The following is a 13952-nucleotide window of genomic DNA, read 5'->3' as shown; positions in this document are numbered from 1 at the left end:
ACTTCTTGCATGAGGGAAAAAATGCAAATAAATCCATTGGCCATGTCCACTTAATTAATAGTGAGGGAATGTGTCCCGGACACTGTGCAGGTGTTGTGGGAAGAGTAAACAGACATGCCCCATCATTTTGGAATCACTGGGTAGAAGAACACAGACCATACTCACACACACTAAGGAACATTTTTAAAGAGACTCGTTTGTCAAATTGTTCTGGTGTGGCTTTGTGTGATTTTGTGTTGTGAAGACTAGCCAAGAGGACCTGAGTGTGAGCTTGTATTCTAATTCTTGTTCTCTGTCCTGCAGAAGGCAAAAGTGAAATTAATGAGAGAAACTGAGGCAGAGTTCCAACTCAATTAGGTTTCCTAGCAAGGATTTTGAGGCAAGGGAATCTCAAATGTATTGGCAGCATGGGCTGTAAAGCAAGAAAACCACTCTTGGTGTCAAGAGTCTGTAGGAGTATTTCTGATTATGTAGGAATATTGTATTTCAGGATAATTTAAAAATCCTTTATTGAACATGTTTGGTGCTCTATCACAAACTAGACTTCAGTACTGATTTCTAGCTGTGTCTGACAGCTTTGACGTGACTCCGTGTCCGCCAGAGTTGTTTGTATTGGTTCATCCCTGTGTTTCAGTGCTGGAGATTGAACCTAGGCCTCACTTGTGCTAGGCAAGCATTCTGCCACTGCGTGTTGTGTGTTTTTAGAACACCCATTATAAAGTAACCTGAAAGGATGAAGGAAAAAAAATGTAATCTAACCAACTGCAGTTAGTAGCAGTTTACGTTTTTAGTGTACTTTTTGAATGTATTCATTTTTAATATATTCTGGATATAATCACCTTTTAAAAATCATCATTTACTTTGCCTGTCTAGTAGATGGCCACAGGTGTCCACTAAGAAGCTGGGACTAGAAATCCCTGAGACTGGAACTCATAGAACCTGGGCTGGGTTCTAATAGTGGGGACTAGCACTTGGACTGAATGAGCCATTCTTCTCTGTCATTCTGACTTAAATGAGAGTGGTTTAAAAAGTTATATTCAGGTGTGTTCCTAGAATGCTGTGGCATCAACACACGTTTTAGACTCAGATAGCTCATGCTGTTTTCTGAAAACATGTATTTAAGCAGTGAACACTGTAGCAGCAGTGTCTTTGCAGTCACGAACTTCTCATTTACTTTCTCCACACCATAAAGTGTACAGTAAATGGGGATTTTTACTCGGAACAGACTTTAAGTTCTGTAGCTATTACCACCACTAGAGCATGCTCACTTACTGAGGAGTTTCCTCTGTTCTGAAATGTTCCAGGAAGGAGAGAGTGGCCAAGAGAATTGATCCGCTAATTGTGCCTTTTCCATTTTCATTTGTTTAGTTCTTGTCCCAGTGTTTCTAGCTTCAGACACTTCACATTAAAATTCCCATCTTTTTTATTTGAGTCATATTTGGTCGTTCATTAAGTGAGTCTTCTTGTCTAGATCATTTAATCTGGTATACATCTCTTACTTTTGTTGTATGCTTTCTGAACCTGGTACTTTTTCTTCTGTGTGTTTTATGTAAAATTTAGTCAAAGCTTGAAGAGGCCCTCAGCCTGGCAACAGAATTCCAGAATTCCCTGCAAGAATTTATCAACTGGCTTACTCTAGCAGAGCAGAGTTTAAACATCGCCTCGCCTCCCAGCCTGATTTTGAACACTGTTCTTTCCCAGATAGAAGAGCACAAGGTAACTGTGCCTTAAGATGATGTCATCTTCCCTTTAAAAGGATTTGTTCAAAGGAGTGCTCCTTTGCCTTATTTTATAGCTAAAAAGAGCAATATTTTCCCACAGGTTTTTGCTAATGAAGTAAACGCTCATCGAGACCAGATCATCGAGCTGGATCAAACGGGGAACCAGTTGAAGTTCCTTAGTCAGAAACAGGATGTTGTATTGATCAAGAACCTGTTAGTTAGTGTCCAGTCTCGGTGGGAGAAGGTTGTCCAAAGATCCATTGAAAGGGGGAGGTCACTGGATGATGCCAGGAAGCGGGCAAAGCAGGTAAGTTATTAAAGAAGGCACCGACTTGGTCTGAAATGGTGGTCAGGGATGAGTTGTACAGTTCTTTTCTATTACAATGGATACCTTACTTCATTTTAGTTCTATGAAGCTTGGAAAAAACTGATTGACTGGCTAGAAGATGCAGAGAGTCACCTGGACTCAGAACTGGAGATTTCCAATGACCCAGACAAAATCAAACTTCAGCTTTCTAAACATAAGGTAAAGTGGTTCATTGCTGTGAGGGCCTATGCTTGGTATTCACCAGAGCCTCTTAAAACAGTTGATTCTGTTAAAATATCAACAAGGGGCTGGGAATGTAAACCATTGGTAAAAGTTCTTGCCTGGCATGGACAAGGCCCTGCATTTGACTCCCTAGTACCTCATAAACTGGCCATGGGAGGCACCTGTGTGTAATCCCAAGAAGCAGGAAGATCAAAAGTTCAAGACCAACCTAGAATATGTGAGACTTTGTCTCACAAAACAAGTCAAGATGGAAGCCAAGCATGGTGGCAAATACCTATAATCCCAGCACTTTACAGTCTGAGGCAGGAAGGTTGAGAGTTAACAGCCTGGGCTACATAGAAGAGCTTCAGGCCAGCTGGAGCCACCTAGAAAAAAAACATGGTGAAATCAGCCTTCCTTTTTGTTTGTTTACGTTGCTGGACAAGTATTCTTGGTGCTGTATACCACCCCCAGGAGTCCATGGGATACCTAGATAACATGACAGTCATACTTTTATGTAATAGTGTGAGCAAACTGGTTATATGAATAATTAACCCAAAGTATGGGGTTTAGAAATTGTTATGTGCTATTGTATATGGTATAAACGAAAGTTACAATTTCTTTTAAGGGTAAGCTATTGTTAATTTTAGTTTAGTGTTTTGTTCGGGGTTTTGTGTGTGTGTGTGTGTGTGTGTGTGTGAGAGAGAGAGAGAGAGAGAGAGTGTGTGTGTGTGTGTGTGTGTGTTGCTATTGTTTGATGCTATATTTATTTTAGAAACCTGGAAACTGAAAAAGAAGTTGATTACAAATCAAAATATACCCTACCCTGTTGGAGACTGGGAAGAATTAAACCCAGGACCTCATGCTATTTTTTGATTTTTAGTAAGTGTGTATGTGTTATTTGTTTTTCTTTCGTTCTGGAAACAGGAATTTCAGAAAACTCTTGGTGGCAAACAGCCTGTGTATGATACCACAATCAGAACTGGTAGAGCACTAAAAGAAAAGACTTTGCTTGCTGATGATACTCAGAAACTTGACAACTTGCTAGGAGAAGTCAGAGACAAATGGGATACTGTCTGTGGCAAGTCTGTGGAACGGTGAGCATGAATGTCCCCTGTAAGGGTAGACCCATACAGATAGGACATGCCAAAGTATCTTAAGAGATTGTCGCTAAATTAAAATAGCAATAAGGGGGGCTGGGTAGATGGCTTAGTGGCTAAGCACCTATTGCTCTTGCAGAGGACTCAGGTTTGGTTCCTAGCATCCATGTGTGGCTCATGTTCACAGTCAGTTCTGGGTGACTGATACATGTAACTCCAGTTCTAGGAGATCCAACTCCCTCTTTGACCTTTGCAGGCATAGGCACACATAGGTGCACAGACACACCTGCAGGCAAACCACTCATAAAGTAAATCTAATCTAGACATGGTTTGATTTAAAATGTCTGGGCATTTCTCTCACTTGTTTGTAGTCTATTTCTAACTGTTCTAACATAGAAGTTATTTTATAGAGTTTAAGCAGTATTCCTTTTCAACAGTCAGAATTGTGAACATTGATGCTTTTTTTTTTTTTCTTAATTATTCTTAAAATCCCTGAGTTTTGTATGCCTTTCTCAGACAGCACAAGTTGGAAGAAGCATTACTGTTTTCAGGCCAGTTCATGGATGCTTTGCAGGCCTTAGTTGACTGGTTGTACAAGGTGGAGCCACAGTTGGCTGAGGACCAGCCTGTACATGGGGACCTTGACCTCGTCATGAACCTCATGGATGCCCATAAGGTGAGGAGTAGGAATTAGCTTCTTGGGCGGCAAAAACAGTCTTCTCTCCCTGTGCACCTTCTGCTCTGTGTTGACCATCTGGAGAAGAATGAGTGCTGATGTGGAGGAGCAGCTCTTTGTCTTCTGTGTTTAAACAAACTTTTGACCAGGTGTGGTGGTACATGACTTTAATCTTTGTAGTTCAAGGCCTGCCTGGTCTATATAGTAAGTTCCAGGACAGCCAGGGACACATAGAGAAACCCTGTCTCAAAAAAACCAAAAAAAAAAAAAAAAAACTTGCTGGGACTCTGCATCAGTCACAAAGAATTTACCAAAATTGGTTTGACTCAGATTTGGCAGCATGTGAAGAGGTTCTCCCTGTTTGTCTCTTGGTTGAGTCACAAATGAAATTTAAATTCAGAGGGAGACTGTTATGAAATCCATTTCCTCTAACACCTAAAATGGAAATGGGAGATTGTCTTCTAACCACTTGTGTAAGTGCTGTGCCTACCACCATGTATACCACCAGTTCTTCTGTCCTGTACCTGTTGTGTTGAGCTGCATAATGTCCTCTTGTTTTAACACACAACAAATTGTACTTCGCCTTGAAATTATACCACATTCTATGAGCGAATGAGATAGCTCAACAGTTGAAGGTGCTTGCTGCCAAGCCTGACACCCAAGTTCAGTCCCTGGAACCCACATGATGGGAGGAGAGTCCTGACACGTGAAAATGGGACTAAGTGTAGTTTATCATATTCTCTGTACTCCAGGGATGTCCTTACTATCTCCCTCAAGTCTAGAAATGCTAGTATAATTATTCCAACTTTTCAGATTGGGAATCTTTTCCAAAGTCCAGCAGGCCAGAACACCTGAGCTAACACCCACAGCTAGAGCTTCTGGTTTTTGGTGTTTTGTTTTTTTTTTGGGGGGGGGGGTGTTTTATTTTTCAAGACAGGGTTTCTCTGAGTGATAGCTCTGGCTGTCTTGGAACTCACTCTGTAGACCAGGCTGGCCTCAAACTCACAAAGATCCACCTGCCTCTGCCTCCTGTTTTTGTTGTTGTTGTTTGGTTTGGTTTAGAGATGGGATTTTACTGTGTTGTGTAGCGCCTGGTTGTTGGTTTTTTAAGCAAAGTTGGAGTTTGTTGAGAAACAGGTTGAATATCGATTTAAGTACAGGCATTGAGGGAGAATCAGTTGGTGGTGCAGGCTTCTTGAGAGTCACCTGCTTGTTCTTTCTGACATGCCATCCTGCCTTCCTCTGCATAAATAAGACACATAAGCCGGGCGGTGGTGGCGCACGCCTTTAATCCCAGCACTCGGGAGGCAGAGCCAGGCGGATCTCTGTGAGTTCGAGGCCAGCCTGGGCTACCAAGTGAGTCCCAGGAAAGGCACAAAGCTACACAGAGAAACCCTGTCTCGAAAAAAAAAAAAAAAAAAAAAAAAAAAAAAAAAGACACACAAAATAAAATAAATCATTAAAAAATTAAAAAAAAAAAAAACAGAACTAATTCTCATTTCTTTAACTAGGTATTCCAAAAAGAACTGGGAAAGCGGACCGGCACTGTTCAAGTCCTGAAGCGGTCAGGCAGAGAGCTGATTGAAAACAGTAGGGATGACACTACTTGGGTAAAAGGACAGCTCCAGGAACTGAGTACTCGCTGGGACACTGTGTGCAAACTCTCTGTTTCCAAGCAAAGCCGGCTTGAGCAGGCCTTAAAACAGGTAAGAAGTTTGCGTGGGGACCTGAACACATGGATCTTAGTTTCTTTACTAGGACCATGAAGTCCCACAGTCTTAGAACAAAAATAAAGTGGATATTCTGAACATTCTCTGGGATTTTGACCAGTCATTGAACTGATTTTCAAAGGTCTACGAATCAAGGTGATCTTTATGGCTTTGGACAAGGCCATCAAATGCCTCTGTTGTGTGTGGTCCTGGATGCTGGATTCTCCAGCACACTGTAGTGTCCAGTGCTTCAGCTGCAGAGGGAAGCCAGATCTTCTTGTGCTTGGTTATTTCAGGCAGAAGAGTTTCGGGACACAGTCCATATGCTGTTGGAATGGCTTTCTGAAGCAGAACAAACACTTCGCTTTCGAGGGGCCCTTCCTGATGACACAGAATCCCTACAGTCTCTCATTGACACTCATAAGGTAATCTAGCCTCACGGTCTGGTGATCTGTGCTACTCATCCATGGTGAGAATTGCCCCAGCACTAAAGAAAAGCAGGACTTGCTTATCAATGTCAGACCTATGAAAAGAAGGCAGAGCAGAGTGGGCTGTTTGTGTACTCGGCGGAAGCCAGAGGCCTTGTGATGCCTGTCATTGGCCTTCACTCACAGTCATACAGCTCACTCATACTGGCTTTATATTTTTTAAGATTTATTTATTTTTATTTTATGTATATGGTTTTGCCTAAGTGTATGTCTGTGCACCTCATACATGTCTGGTGCCCAAGGAAACTAGATCAGATCCCCGAGAACTAGAGTTGTGGATTGTGTTGAGCCGCTGTGGAGGTGCTAGGAATCAAAGCGAAGTCCTCTGGAAGCGGCTAGTTCTCTAACCACTGAGTCACCTCTCCAGCCCTCATGTTGGCTTTAAACAAGTAAAGCCACACAGTGTTCTCAAAGACAATGCCCAACACTTCCCTTTCTCATTTTTGTTGGTTGGTTGGCTAGATTTTGAGATTTGTGGTGATATATGGTGTACCCTACTAAACTTTGGCTGAAGACCAGAGGGCAGAACAAGTCACTAGATTAAACATAGAGACCAGGCAGTGGTGACACACACCTTCAATCCCAGCACTTGAGATCTCATGCCTTTGCTTGGGAAGTCACATGCCTTTAATCCCAGCACTAAAAAGAAAGTGATATGGTGGGCGGAGAAAGGTATGTAAGGCGTGAGGAGACAGGAACTAAGGCAGAAGCGTCCCTTTCAGCTAGAGGCCTTTTCTGCTGAGGAAGCTCATTGGGCTAGAGCCTGTCAGCTGAGGCTTTTCAGGCTGAGGAGTTGGTGAGATAACAGGAGGCTGTGGCTTGCTCTGCTTCCTTAATCTTCAGGCATATTTTATTAGGGTACACAATCTATCGCCACAGAGATGGGGTCTTATTATGTACCCTTGAACTCCCGAACACCCTACCTCAACCTCCCAGGTGCTAGGATTACAGGTGTGTGTTATCATACCCAACTCCACTTTACTTCTCACCTGCACAGTGACTTAGCTTATGTTAACTAGCTTTTTGGCCCTTCTCTGATCTCCTAAAACCACTTAGCATGCAGAATAAAACATGGTATCTGGGGCCTCGGTCAGCTCTAATGAAGGAGGAAGTGTTTCATGTTATCTATCTAGATATTTTAATCTGAGTTTTATTGTTGCACTCTGTTGTGGTAGGAATTCTAAAATATTTCAGTGTTTTATGGCTGTCATCCTGTTTGTCCAAAAGAAATATACTTTAAATACAGAAATAAAAGGGCTGGAGAGATGACTCGGCAGTTAGGAGCACCTGATGTTTCTTCAGAGGTTTGGTTGCCAGCACCCACGCGGTGGCTCGTAGCTGTCTGTAACTCCCTCCCAGGAGGTCCAGTACCCTCTTCTGGCCTCTTCCAGTGTCGGGCACACACAGTACAAAAACATACATACAGGCAAGATACTCATATACATACAATAAATGTTTTAGTAAAAATGAAATGAATGCAAAAGAGGGAACAGAGGCATGCTGGTGTCCCTCATCTTTGTGTCCCTCTAACAGAGGTCATTCTTACCTTCCTACACTCTTTAGAACTGGATACACCAAGCTAGCAACACCTACATACAAGCAAGCTTTTTCGAGGCCTGTGCTGACGCATAGGAAAAAAACAATGAAATGTTTCTCCTTTTAATATAAACTAATGACACTGATAGGTAGATTTGTCAAGTTTTTGCTTTTGACTCTTGTTTATTTAGGAATTCATGAAGAAAGTAGAAGAAAAACGGGTTGATGTGAACACAGCAGTGGCGATGGGAGAAGTCATCCTGGCTGTCTGCCACCCTGATTGCATCACAACCATCAAACACTGGATCACTATCATCCGAGCTCGCTTTGAGGAGGTGAGGCAGCACACGCCCAGTCAGCTGGACTCACAGTGAATACTCTGTCCATCAGCCAAAGCCACCTTTCATTCACAGTTGCGTTTCAGTAAAGACTCTGACGTGAGGGCTAGAGTGGCGCTGGGGGAGTTAGGTGCTCATGAGTAGCTTCTGCGGACACCTGGTGTTTTGCTTCCTTCCTTCCTGAGGAGCTTGTGTTTAATAGAATGTACTAGATTTGCTTTTGGCAGAAATGACTCCTTGTTCTACCTCTCATTTGAGTTTTCTCAGCTGAAGTCAGAAATCTCTTGGCTCCTTAAGTTGGTCCCTCCTCTGAGTAAAGGTGTATGATCAGGTAGGAAGGGGGCTTTGAAACAAACAGAAAGATTTGCTCTTCTGAAAAGGGTCCTGGTTTCTCTCTCCATAGGTCCTGACATGGGCAAAGCAGCACCAGCAGCGCCTAGAAGCAGCTCTGTCAGAACTGGTGGCTAATGCCGAGCTCCTGGAAGAACTTCTGGCCTGGATCCAGTGGGCTGAGACCACCCTAATCCAGCGGGATCAGGAGCCTATCCCTCAGAATATAGACCGAGTTAAAGCTCTTATCACTGAGCATCAGGTATCTTGCTTCTCTGTGTCTTCTGTGTGTCGTGAACCACATTCCCATCCTTACTGCATGTTTATCAGTTTTCATGAGTTAGGAGTCAAGGTATGGGTTAGCTTCTTAGGGTTTCATCAGGCAGAAATCACGATTTCCTCAATACTGAGGTGTTGTGCTTTGAGATACCTCTCAGCCAATAGTTTTACAGTTCTCATGTGGATCATCTTCCACATTCACTGGTTTTGTTGACAGAATTCAGTTCCTTGCATTTGTAGGATTGAAGATTTCACTTTCTTGCTGGCTGCAGCTCCTGAAGGTCACTAAGGTCATAGAGCACTCACTGTATTTTTGAATCCACTAGCAGAAACAGTTTAGTCTTCTTTAGAAGATGACGTCTACCCCACAGAGTAGCCACTCACAGTTTCACGGGCATTACACAGGGCAGTTCACCAGAAGTGGAAATCTTGGAACCCAGCATAGAAGCCTGACCTTTGCTGGAGCCAGAAGCCTATTGGCCTGACATCATTTTATCACAAAAATAGTGAAAGTAGCCGGGCGGTGGTGGTGCACGCCTTTAATCCCAACACTCGGGAGACAGAGCCAGGCGGATCTCTGTGAGTTCGAGGCCAGCCTGGGCTACCAAGTGAGTTCCAGGAAAGGCGCAAAGCTACACAGAGAAACCCTGTCTCGGAAAACCAAAAAGAAAAAGAAAAAAAAAAGAAATAGGAAAAGTAAATAATAGAATTTCCTAGCCCATATCCTGTCACTCTGCCTTCTATACTAGAGGAAGACTGAGTCCTCTCAAGCAGAGATCTGATCATGTAAGTCCTTCACTTGCCTCCTATTTCTCTCACAACACAATCCTAATCCTTCGCTGGACACGGGCCTTCCTGGATCTCCTGCCTGCCCCTCCAGCCCCACTTCTTGCTAATCCTTTGACTGCACCCCCTTGTCAGCAAATGAAATGAAGAGTCCTGGTCCACAGCACTGTCCGGCTTCCGTGTTCTGTCCCAACCAAACCGTCTGCAGAGCTGTCCTTCCCGTTCTTGAGTCCTTTGTTCCTCAGCACCTCGTCACTTCAGAAGTACTTCTCTTAGGTCTTCTCTGCATAGCTGTAACATTTGGCATTAAATCTGGTTTTCCTCACTCAGCTGTGAGTTCCTTGAAGGCAGAGGCCGACTCTTCTCTTCCTCCTTAAGTCTTCAGTGCTAATGCAGTGCTTTGGTCAGTCGTTCTCAGTGTGGATCTGTCCACCCCTTCTCTTTTTTTCTGTGTGTGGTGTGTTTCAGTCCAGGGCCTTGCATAAGTTCAGCAAATGCTTTACCACTGAGTTATATTCCCAGCCCAATTTAATCTTTTTTAAGGAGTGAGAAGTTACACAGGGCAGTCTTATCATTTGGGCAGTCTGCCATGGGCTTGGTCTTTGTTAGAAAGAACTTCCCATTTTAGACCAAGAAAACTATGAATTTTCATAACTAATTTTTATATTTAATAGTCATTTATGGAGGAGATGACACGCAAACAGCCTGATGTGGACCGGGTCACCAAGACATACAAGAGGAAGAATGTCGAACCCACCCACGCTCCTTTCATCGAGAAGTCCCGCAGTGGTAGCAGTATGTTTCCAGCCCACTATACTAGTTGTTTCCTTCCTGCTAAGTGCAGATAAGACCTCACAAAGTGCCATCACGAGAACTGTGTTTTGATTTCCCAAATCATATTGAAACTTTGCTTTTCTAATAGTGATTAGTTACATCTTACTTGTTTGTTTATTCATTTGCTTATTTTGATTAATAAGAAGCTACAAGGTGGTGAAGCCTGTTCTGTTATTTAGCAGTGGCCTTTCATTGTTGTGTTTACATTGCACTAATCTAATTGTAAGATTTGGAATCCACTGCTGTTTTCTGGGTTGATGTGTCCTCAGGTCACTAAGGTAAAGCATAATTAACTGGGTATGTGTAGGATGTGGGGATTCTTCATTGGTTCGAAGGAGAGGCAGCAGTTCTGGAATTAGTATGCCTCTGTACCAGAATATTGCCATTCCCATGTTTCTTTTCAGCTACAAAATGGATATTAGTGTAAAAGATTAGTTCATATATACAGTTCTTTCTTTTCTTGATTATGAGACAGTGTCTCATATATCCCAAGGCTAGCCTCAAACTCAGTATATAGCCAAGGATAAACCTTGAACATACAGGCATTTCTTTATGGACTGGCAAAGCCAACATTTCTAATCTTGTGATTACTTTTTCTTTTAGGGAAGTCCTTGAGTCAACCCACTCCTCCTCCCATGCCAATCCTTTCCCAATCTGAAGCAAAAAACCCACGAATCAATCAGCTATCTGCCCGCTGGCAGCAAGTATGGCTGTTGGCACTGGAGCGCCAGAGGAAGCTGAATGATGCCTTGGACAGACTAGAGGAGGTAAACACTGTCGTTTAAAGCTCTCTTAGTATGATCTGTGTGCCTTTATCTACTTCTTCAGAAGTAAAATCAGACCTTCACTCACTTATTCCCCTTCCTTCAAGCCCCTGAATAAGAAAAGATAGGTTTCTTAAGAAAACCACTCAAACAAAGGAAGCTGTGCCATATGGTCTAAAACCATAAATCAGACATTCCATACAGGAGGGAGGCCTGTGGTCTGAGCTTCCTCAGCAGCATGCTGTGATTCAATTTCAGAAACAAAGCTTCCAAACTTACCTCTAAATGTGTAGTTTATATAAAAGGGAAACCAGGCATGGTGGCGCACGTCTTTAATCCCAGCCCTCAGGAGGCAGAGGCAGAGGCAGAGGCAGGTGGATCTCTGAGTTTACGGCCACCCTGGTCTACAAAAGAGTTCCAGGACAGCCAGGGCTACATAGAAAAACTCTGTCTTGAAAAACCAAAAAAGTGAGGGAGGGGGATTGTTAGTGATCCTGTCATATGAAGAAATAGATAGATAGATAGATAGATAGATAGATAGATAGATAGATAGATAGATAGATATTCTACAATTATGAAAGAAGATCAACTTTTTATAATCTTGTTTCTTGTAGTCTTCAATAGCTCATGAAAAGCAAGTCAGTTTTGAAGTATCATCTAAGATATATGGTACTGCACTTCCTGCTTTCTAACACGAGCATCTAATATCTTTTATATTCTTTTGTTTGTGCATATCAAAGCAGCTATGCCCGGAAGTGAGTGTTCTATGTTTCTTGTTGTTCCTTCCGTAGGTCAGTTGCATTTTAAGCACATTGGTTCTTGCCGCCTTCCCTCCTCCCCGATTCCTTCCAACTTTGGAGTTTGAAAGACGAAAGGGGAAAATGTTGTGCTGTTAAGTCATTCTAAGTGAGAATCACTAACATGGTCCAAGTAGCTAAAAAAAAAAGCCCTGTGCTTTATACAGGCCTGCTTTCCACCAATCAACACCAATCAATCAACTATTTAATAGAGATGTTGGGTGGGCATTTGCTCCCTCTGGTGAAATTCCAAAGAAACGTGCTTGGATGTAGGGTTGCATTCTTAATGCTTTCCATCTCGATCTTTAAGATCTCAGAAAATGATGGGAAACATGAGCCTCTTGATGTGGTTCCTATGTGTGTTTATAGTGCCTTCCATACAGCCTAAGAGGGGTGTTGAGGCCTTCCCTTTCGGACAGAATCCATCCCTTACATCTAAGTAGATGATCCTTGGAAAAGTCCAAAGAGAAAGCAAGACTGTCTCTCCCCATTCTTGTTGTGTGCTCCTTATTTTCCAAAGTTGTTTTTCAGTCACTGTTTCTCCTGCTCCACCATGATATCACAGCTTGTTTAAACAGCCGAGTCTTTAAGTGAAGGAGGCAGATTGTGGTTTCACAAGTGAGACAACCTATGAATAGCATTGTTGGTGCCCCCCTGGAAGGCCTGCATGGCTTTTCTGAATGTCTGAGAATTTAGATATGCTCTGGGTCTAAAATAGCAAGGTTTGCTAACACCTCTGACTTCCATCTAGTTAAAGGAATTTGCCAACTTTGACTTTGATGTCTGGAGGAAAAAGTATATGCGGTGGATGAATCACAAAAAATCTCGAGTCATGGATTTCTTCCGGCGTATTGACAAGGACCAGGATGGGAAGATAACGCGTCAGGAGTTTATCGATGGCATTTTAGCATCCAGTAAGTTGATTCTTACTCTACACACAGGTCACACCTAGATTCCTCACACTTGGAAGAAGTTGTAACATTCTGGGAAATGGGTCTTTCTGAAGTAAGACCTATAGTCTGAGGGAAGAAGCTCTCTGCTGAGTGTGGTCTGTTGTTTTCATAGATGGCAGAATCTTATTTCCATAGGTACAGGAAGAGTTTAAACATGATTGTAGAGTTTAAAGGGGACAGGGTGCTATTCCAAAGTCACACTGTTAAGAGTAATGCCATCATTCTAAGCATCTCACAGTGCTGGCATGAGTAAATCTTAAGATGAGTGGTAATTCTATGGACAGTTGTAATATTGTCTTAGTTTATAGTTTTCACTGTATATGAAGTCTGATACTACTTTTTATTTTTAAAATGGGGGTGCTCCTAGTAATATAGCTCTGTTATTAAAGTGCTTGCAGGGCATGTATGAAGCCCTAGATTCTACCCTCAGTACCCCATAAACTGGTTATGTTTGTACACATCTGTGATCCCAGCACTCGGGAAGTTATGGCAGGGAAGATCAGAAGTTCAGGGTCATCCTTGGCCAGCCTGGGCTATATGAAACCCTGTCTCAAAAAACAAACAAGCCGGGCAACGGTGGTGCACGCCTTTAATCCCAGCACTTGGGAGGCAGAGCCAGACTCTCTGAGTTCGAGGCCAGCCTGGTCTACAGAGCAAGATCCAGGACAGGCACCAAAACTACACAGAGAAATCCTGTCTCAAAAAAAAAAAAAATAGGATGAGGGATCTGTAGGTAAAAGCATTAAGAAATCAACAATGAGTAGTAGTCCTTGGGTGATACATTTTCAAAATGATTTGTATCTTTTTTAAAATTATATTTATTCACTTTATGTTATGTATGAGTTTTTTGCCTGCATGTGCATATGCTTGATGCCCTTGAAAATTAGAGGAGGTCATCAGATCCCCTGGATCTGGAGTTACAGATGGTCGTGAGCCACCGTGTGGGTGCTGGGAATCGAACCTGAGTCCTCTACAAGAGCAACCAGTACTCTTAACAGCTGAGCCAATGATTGTATCTTAAAAATTTGGTATCTCCTGAATTTTCCAGAGTAGATAGCTATGTGGTGGTGGTGTTTAGGAAAAAAATCAAGATATAATTTGTTTCCTTCAGG

General features: G+C 42.6%; 1 protein-coding gene across 2 annotated transcripts in view; it reads left to right on the top strand.

Annotated features, from left to right (window-relative positions):
• Positions 1 to 13952, top strand: part of Macf1 (microtubule actin crosslinking factor 1) — a 322169-nt gene that overhangs the window by 291203 nt on the left and 17014 nt on the right. For both annotated transcript variants that reach the window (XM_059254918.1, XM_059254919.1), the window contains 12 exons: positions 1561 to 1716; positions 1822 to 2028; positions 2128 to 2247; positions 3178 to 3347; positions 3867 to 4026; positions 5538 to 5732; positions 6032 to 6160; positions 7951 to 8094; positions 8501 to 8689; positions 10167 to 10287; positions 10930 to 11093; positions 12639 to 12801. In XM_059254918.1, coding sequence (XP_059110901.1) covers positions 1561 to 1716; positions 1822 to 2028; positions 2128 to 2247; positions 3178 to 3347; positions 3867 to 4026; positions 5538 to 5732; positions 6032 to 6160; positions 7951 to 8094; positions 8501 to 8689; positions 10167 to 10287; positions 10930 to 11093; positions 12639 to 12801 — 1918 coding nt within the window. The remainder of the gene's footprint in view (positions 1 to 1560; positions 1717 to 1821; positions 2029 to 2127; positions 2248 to 3177; positions 3348 to 3866; positions 4027 to 5537; positions 5733 to 6031; positions 6161 to 7950; positions 8095 to 8500; positions 8690 to 10166; positions 10288 to 10929; positions 11094 to 12638; positions 12802 to 13952) is intronic.

This window comes from Peromyscus eremicus, chromosome 2 (genome assembly GCF_949786415.1).
Source record: "Peromyscus eremicus chromosome 2, PerEre_H2_v1, whole genome shotgun sequence".
Lineage (NCBI taxonomy): Eukaryota > Metazoa > Chordata > Mammalia > Rodentia > Cricetidae > Peromyscus > Peromyscus eremicus.
Note: the sequence above shows the minus strand (reverse complement) of the source record. Positions and strands in the feature narration are given on the sequence as shown.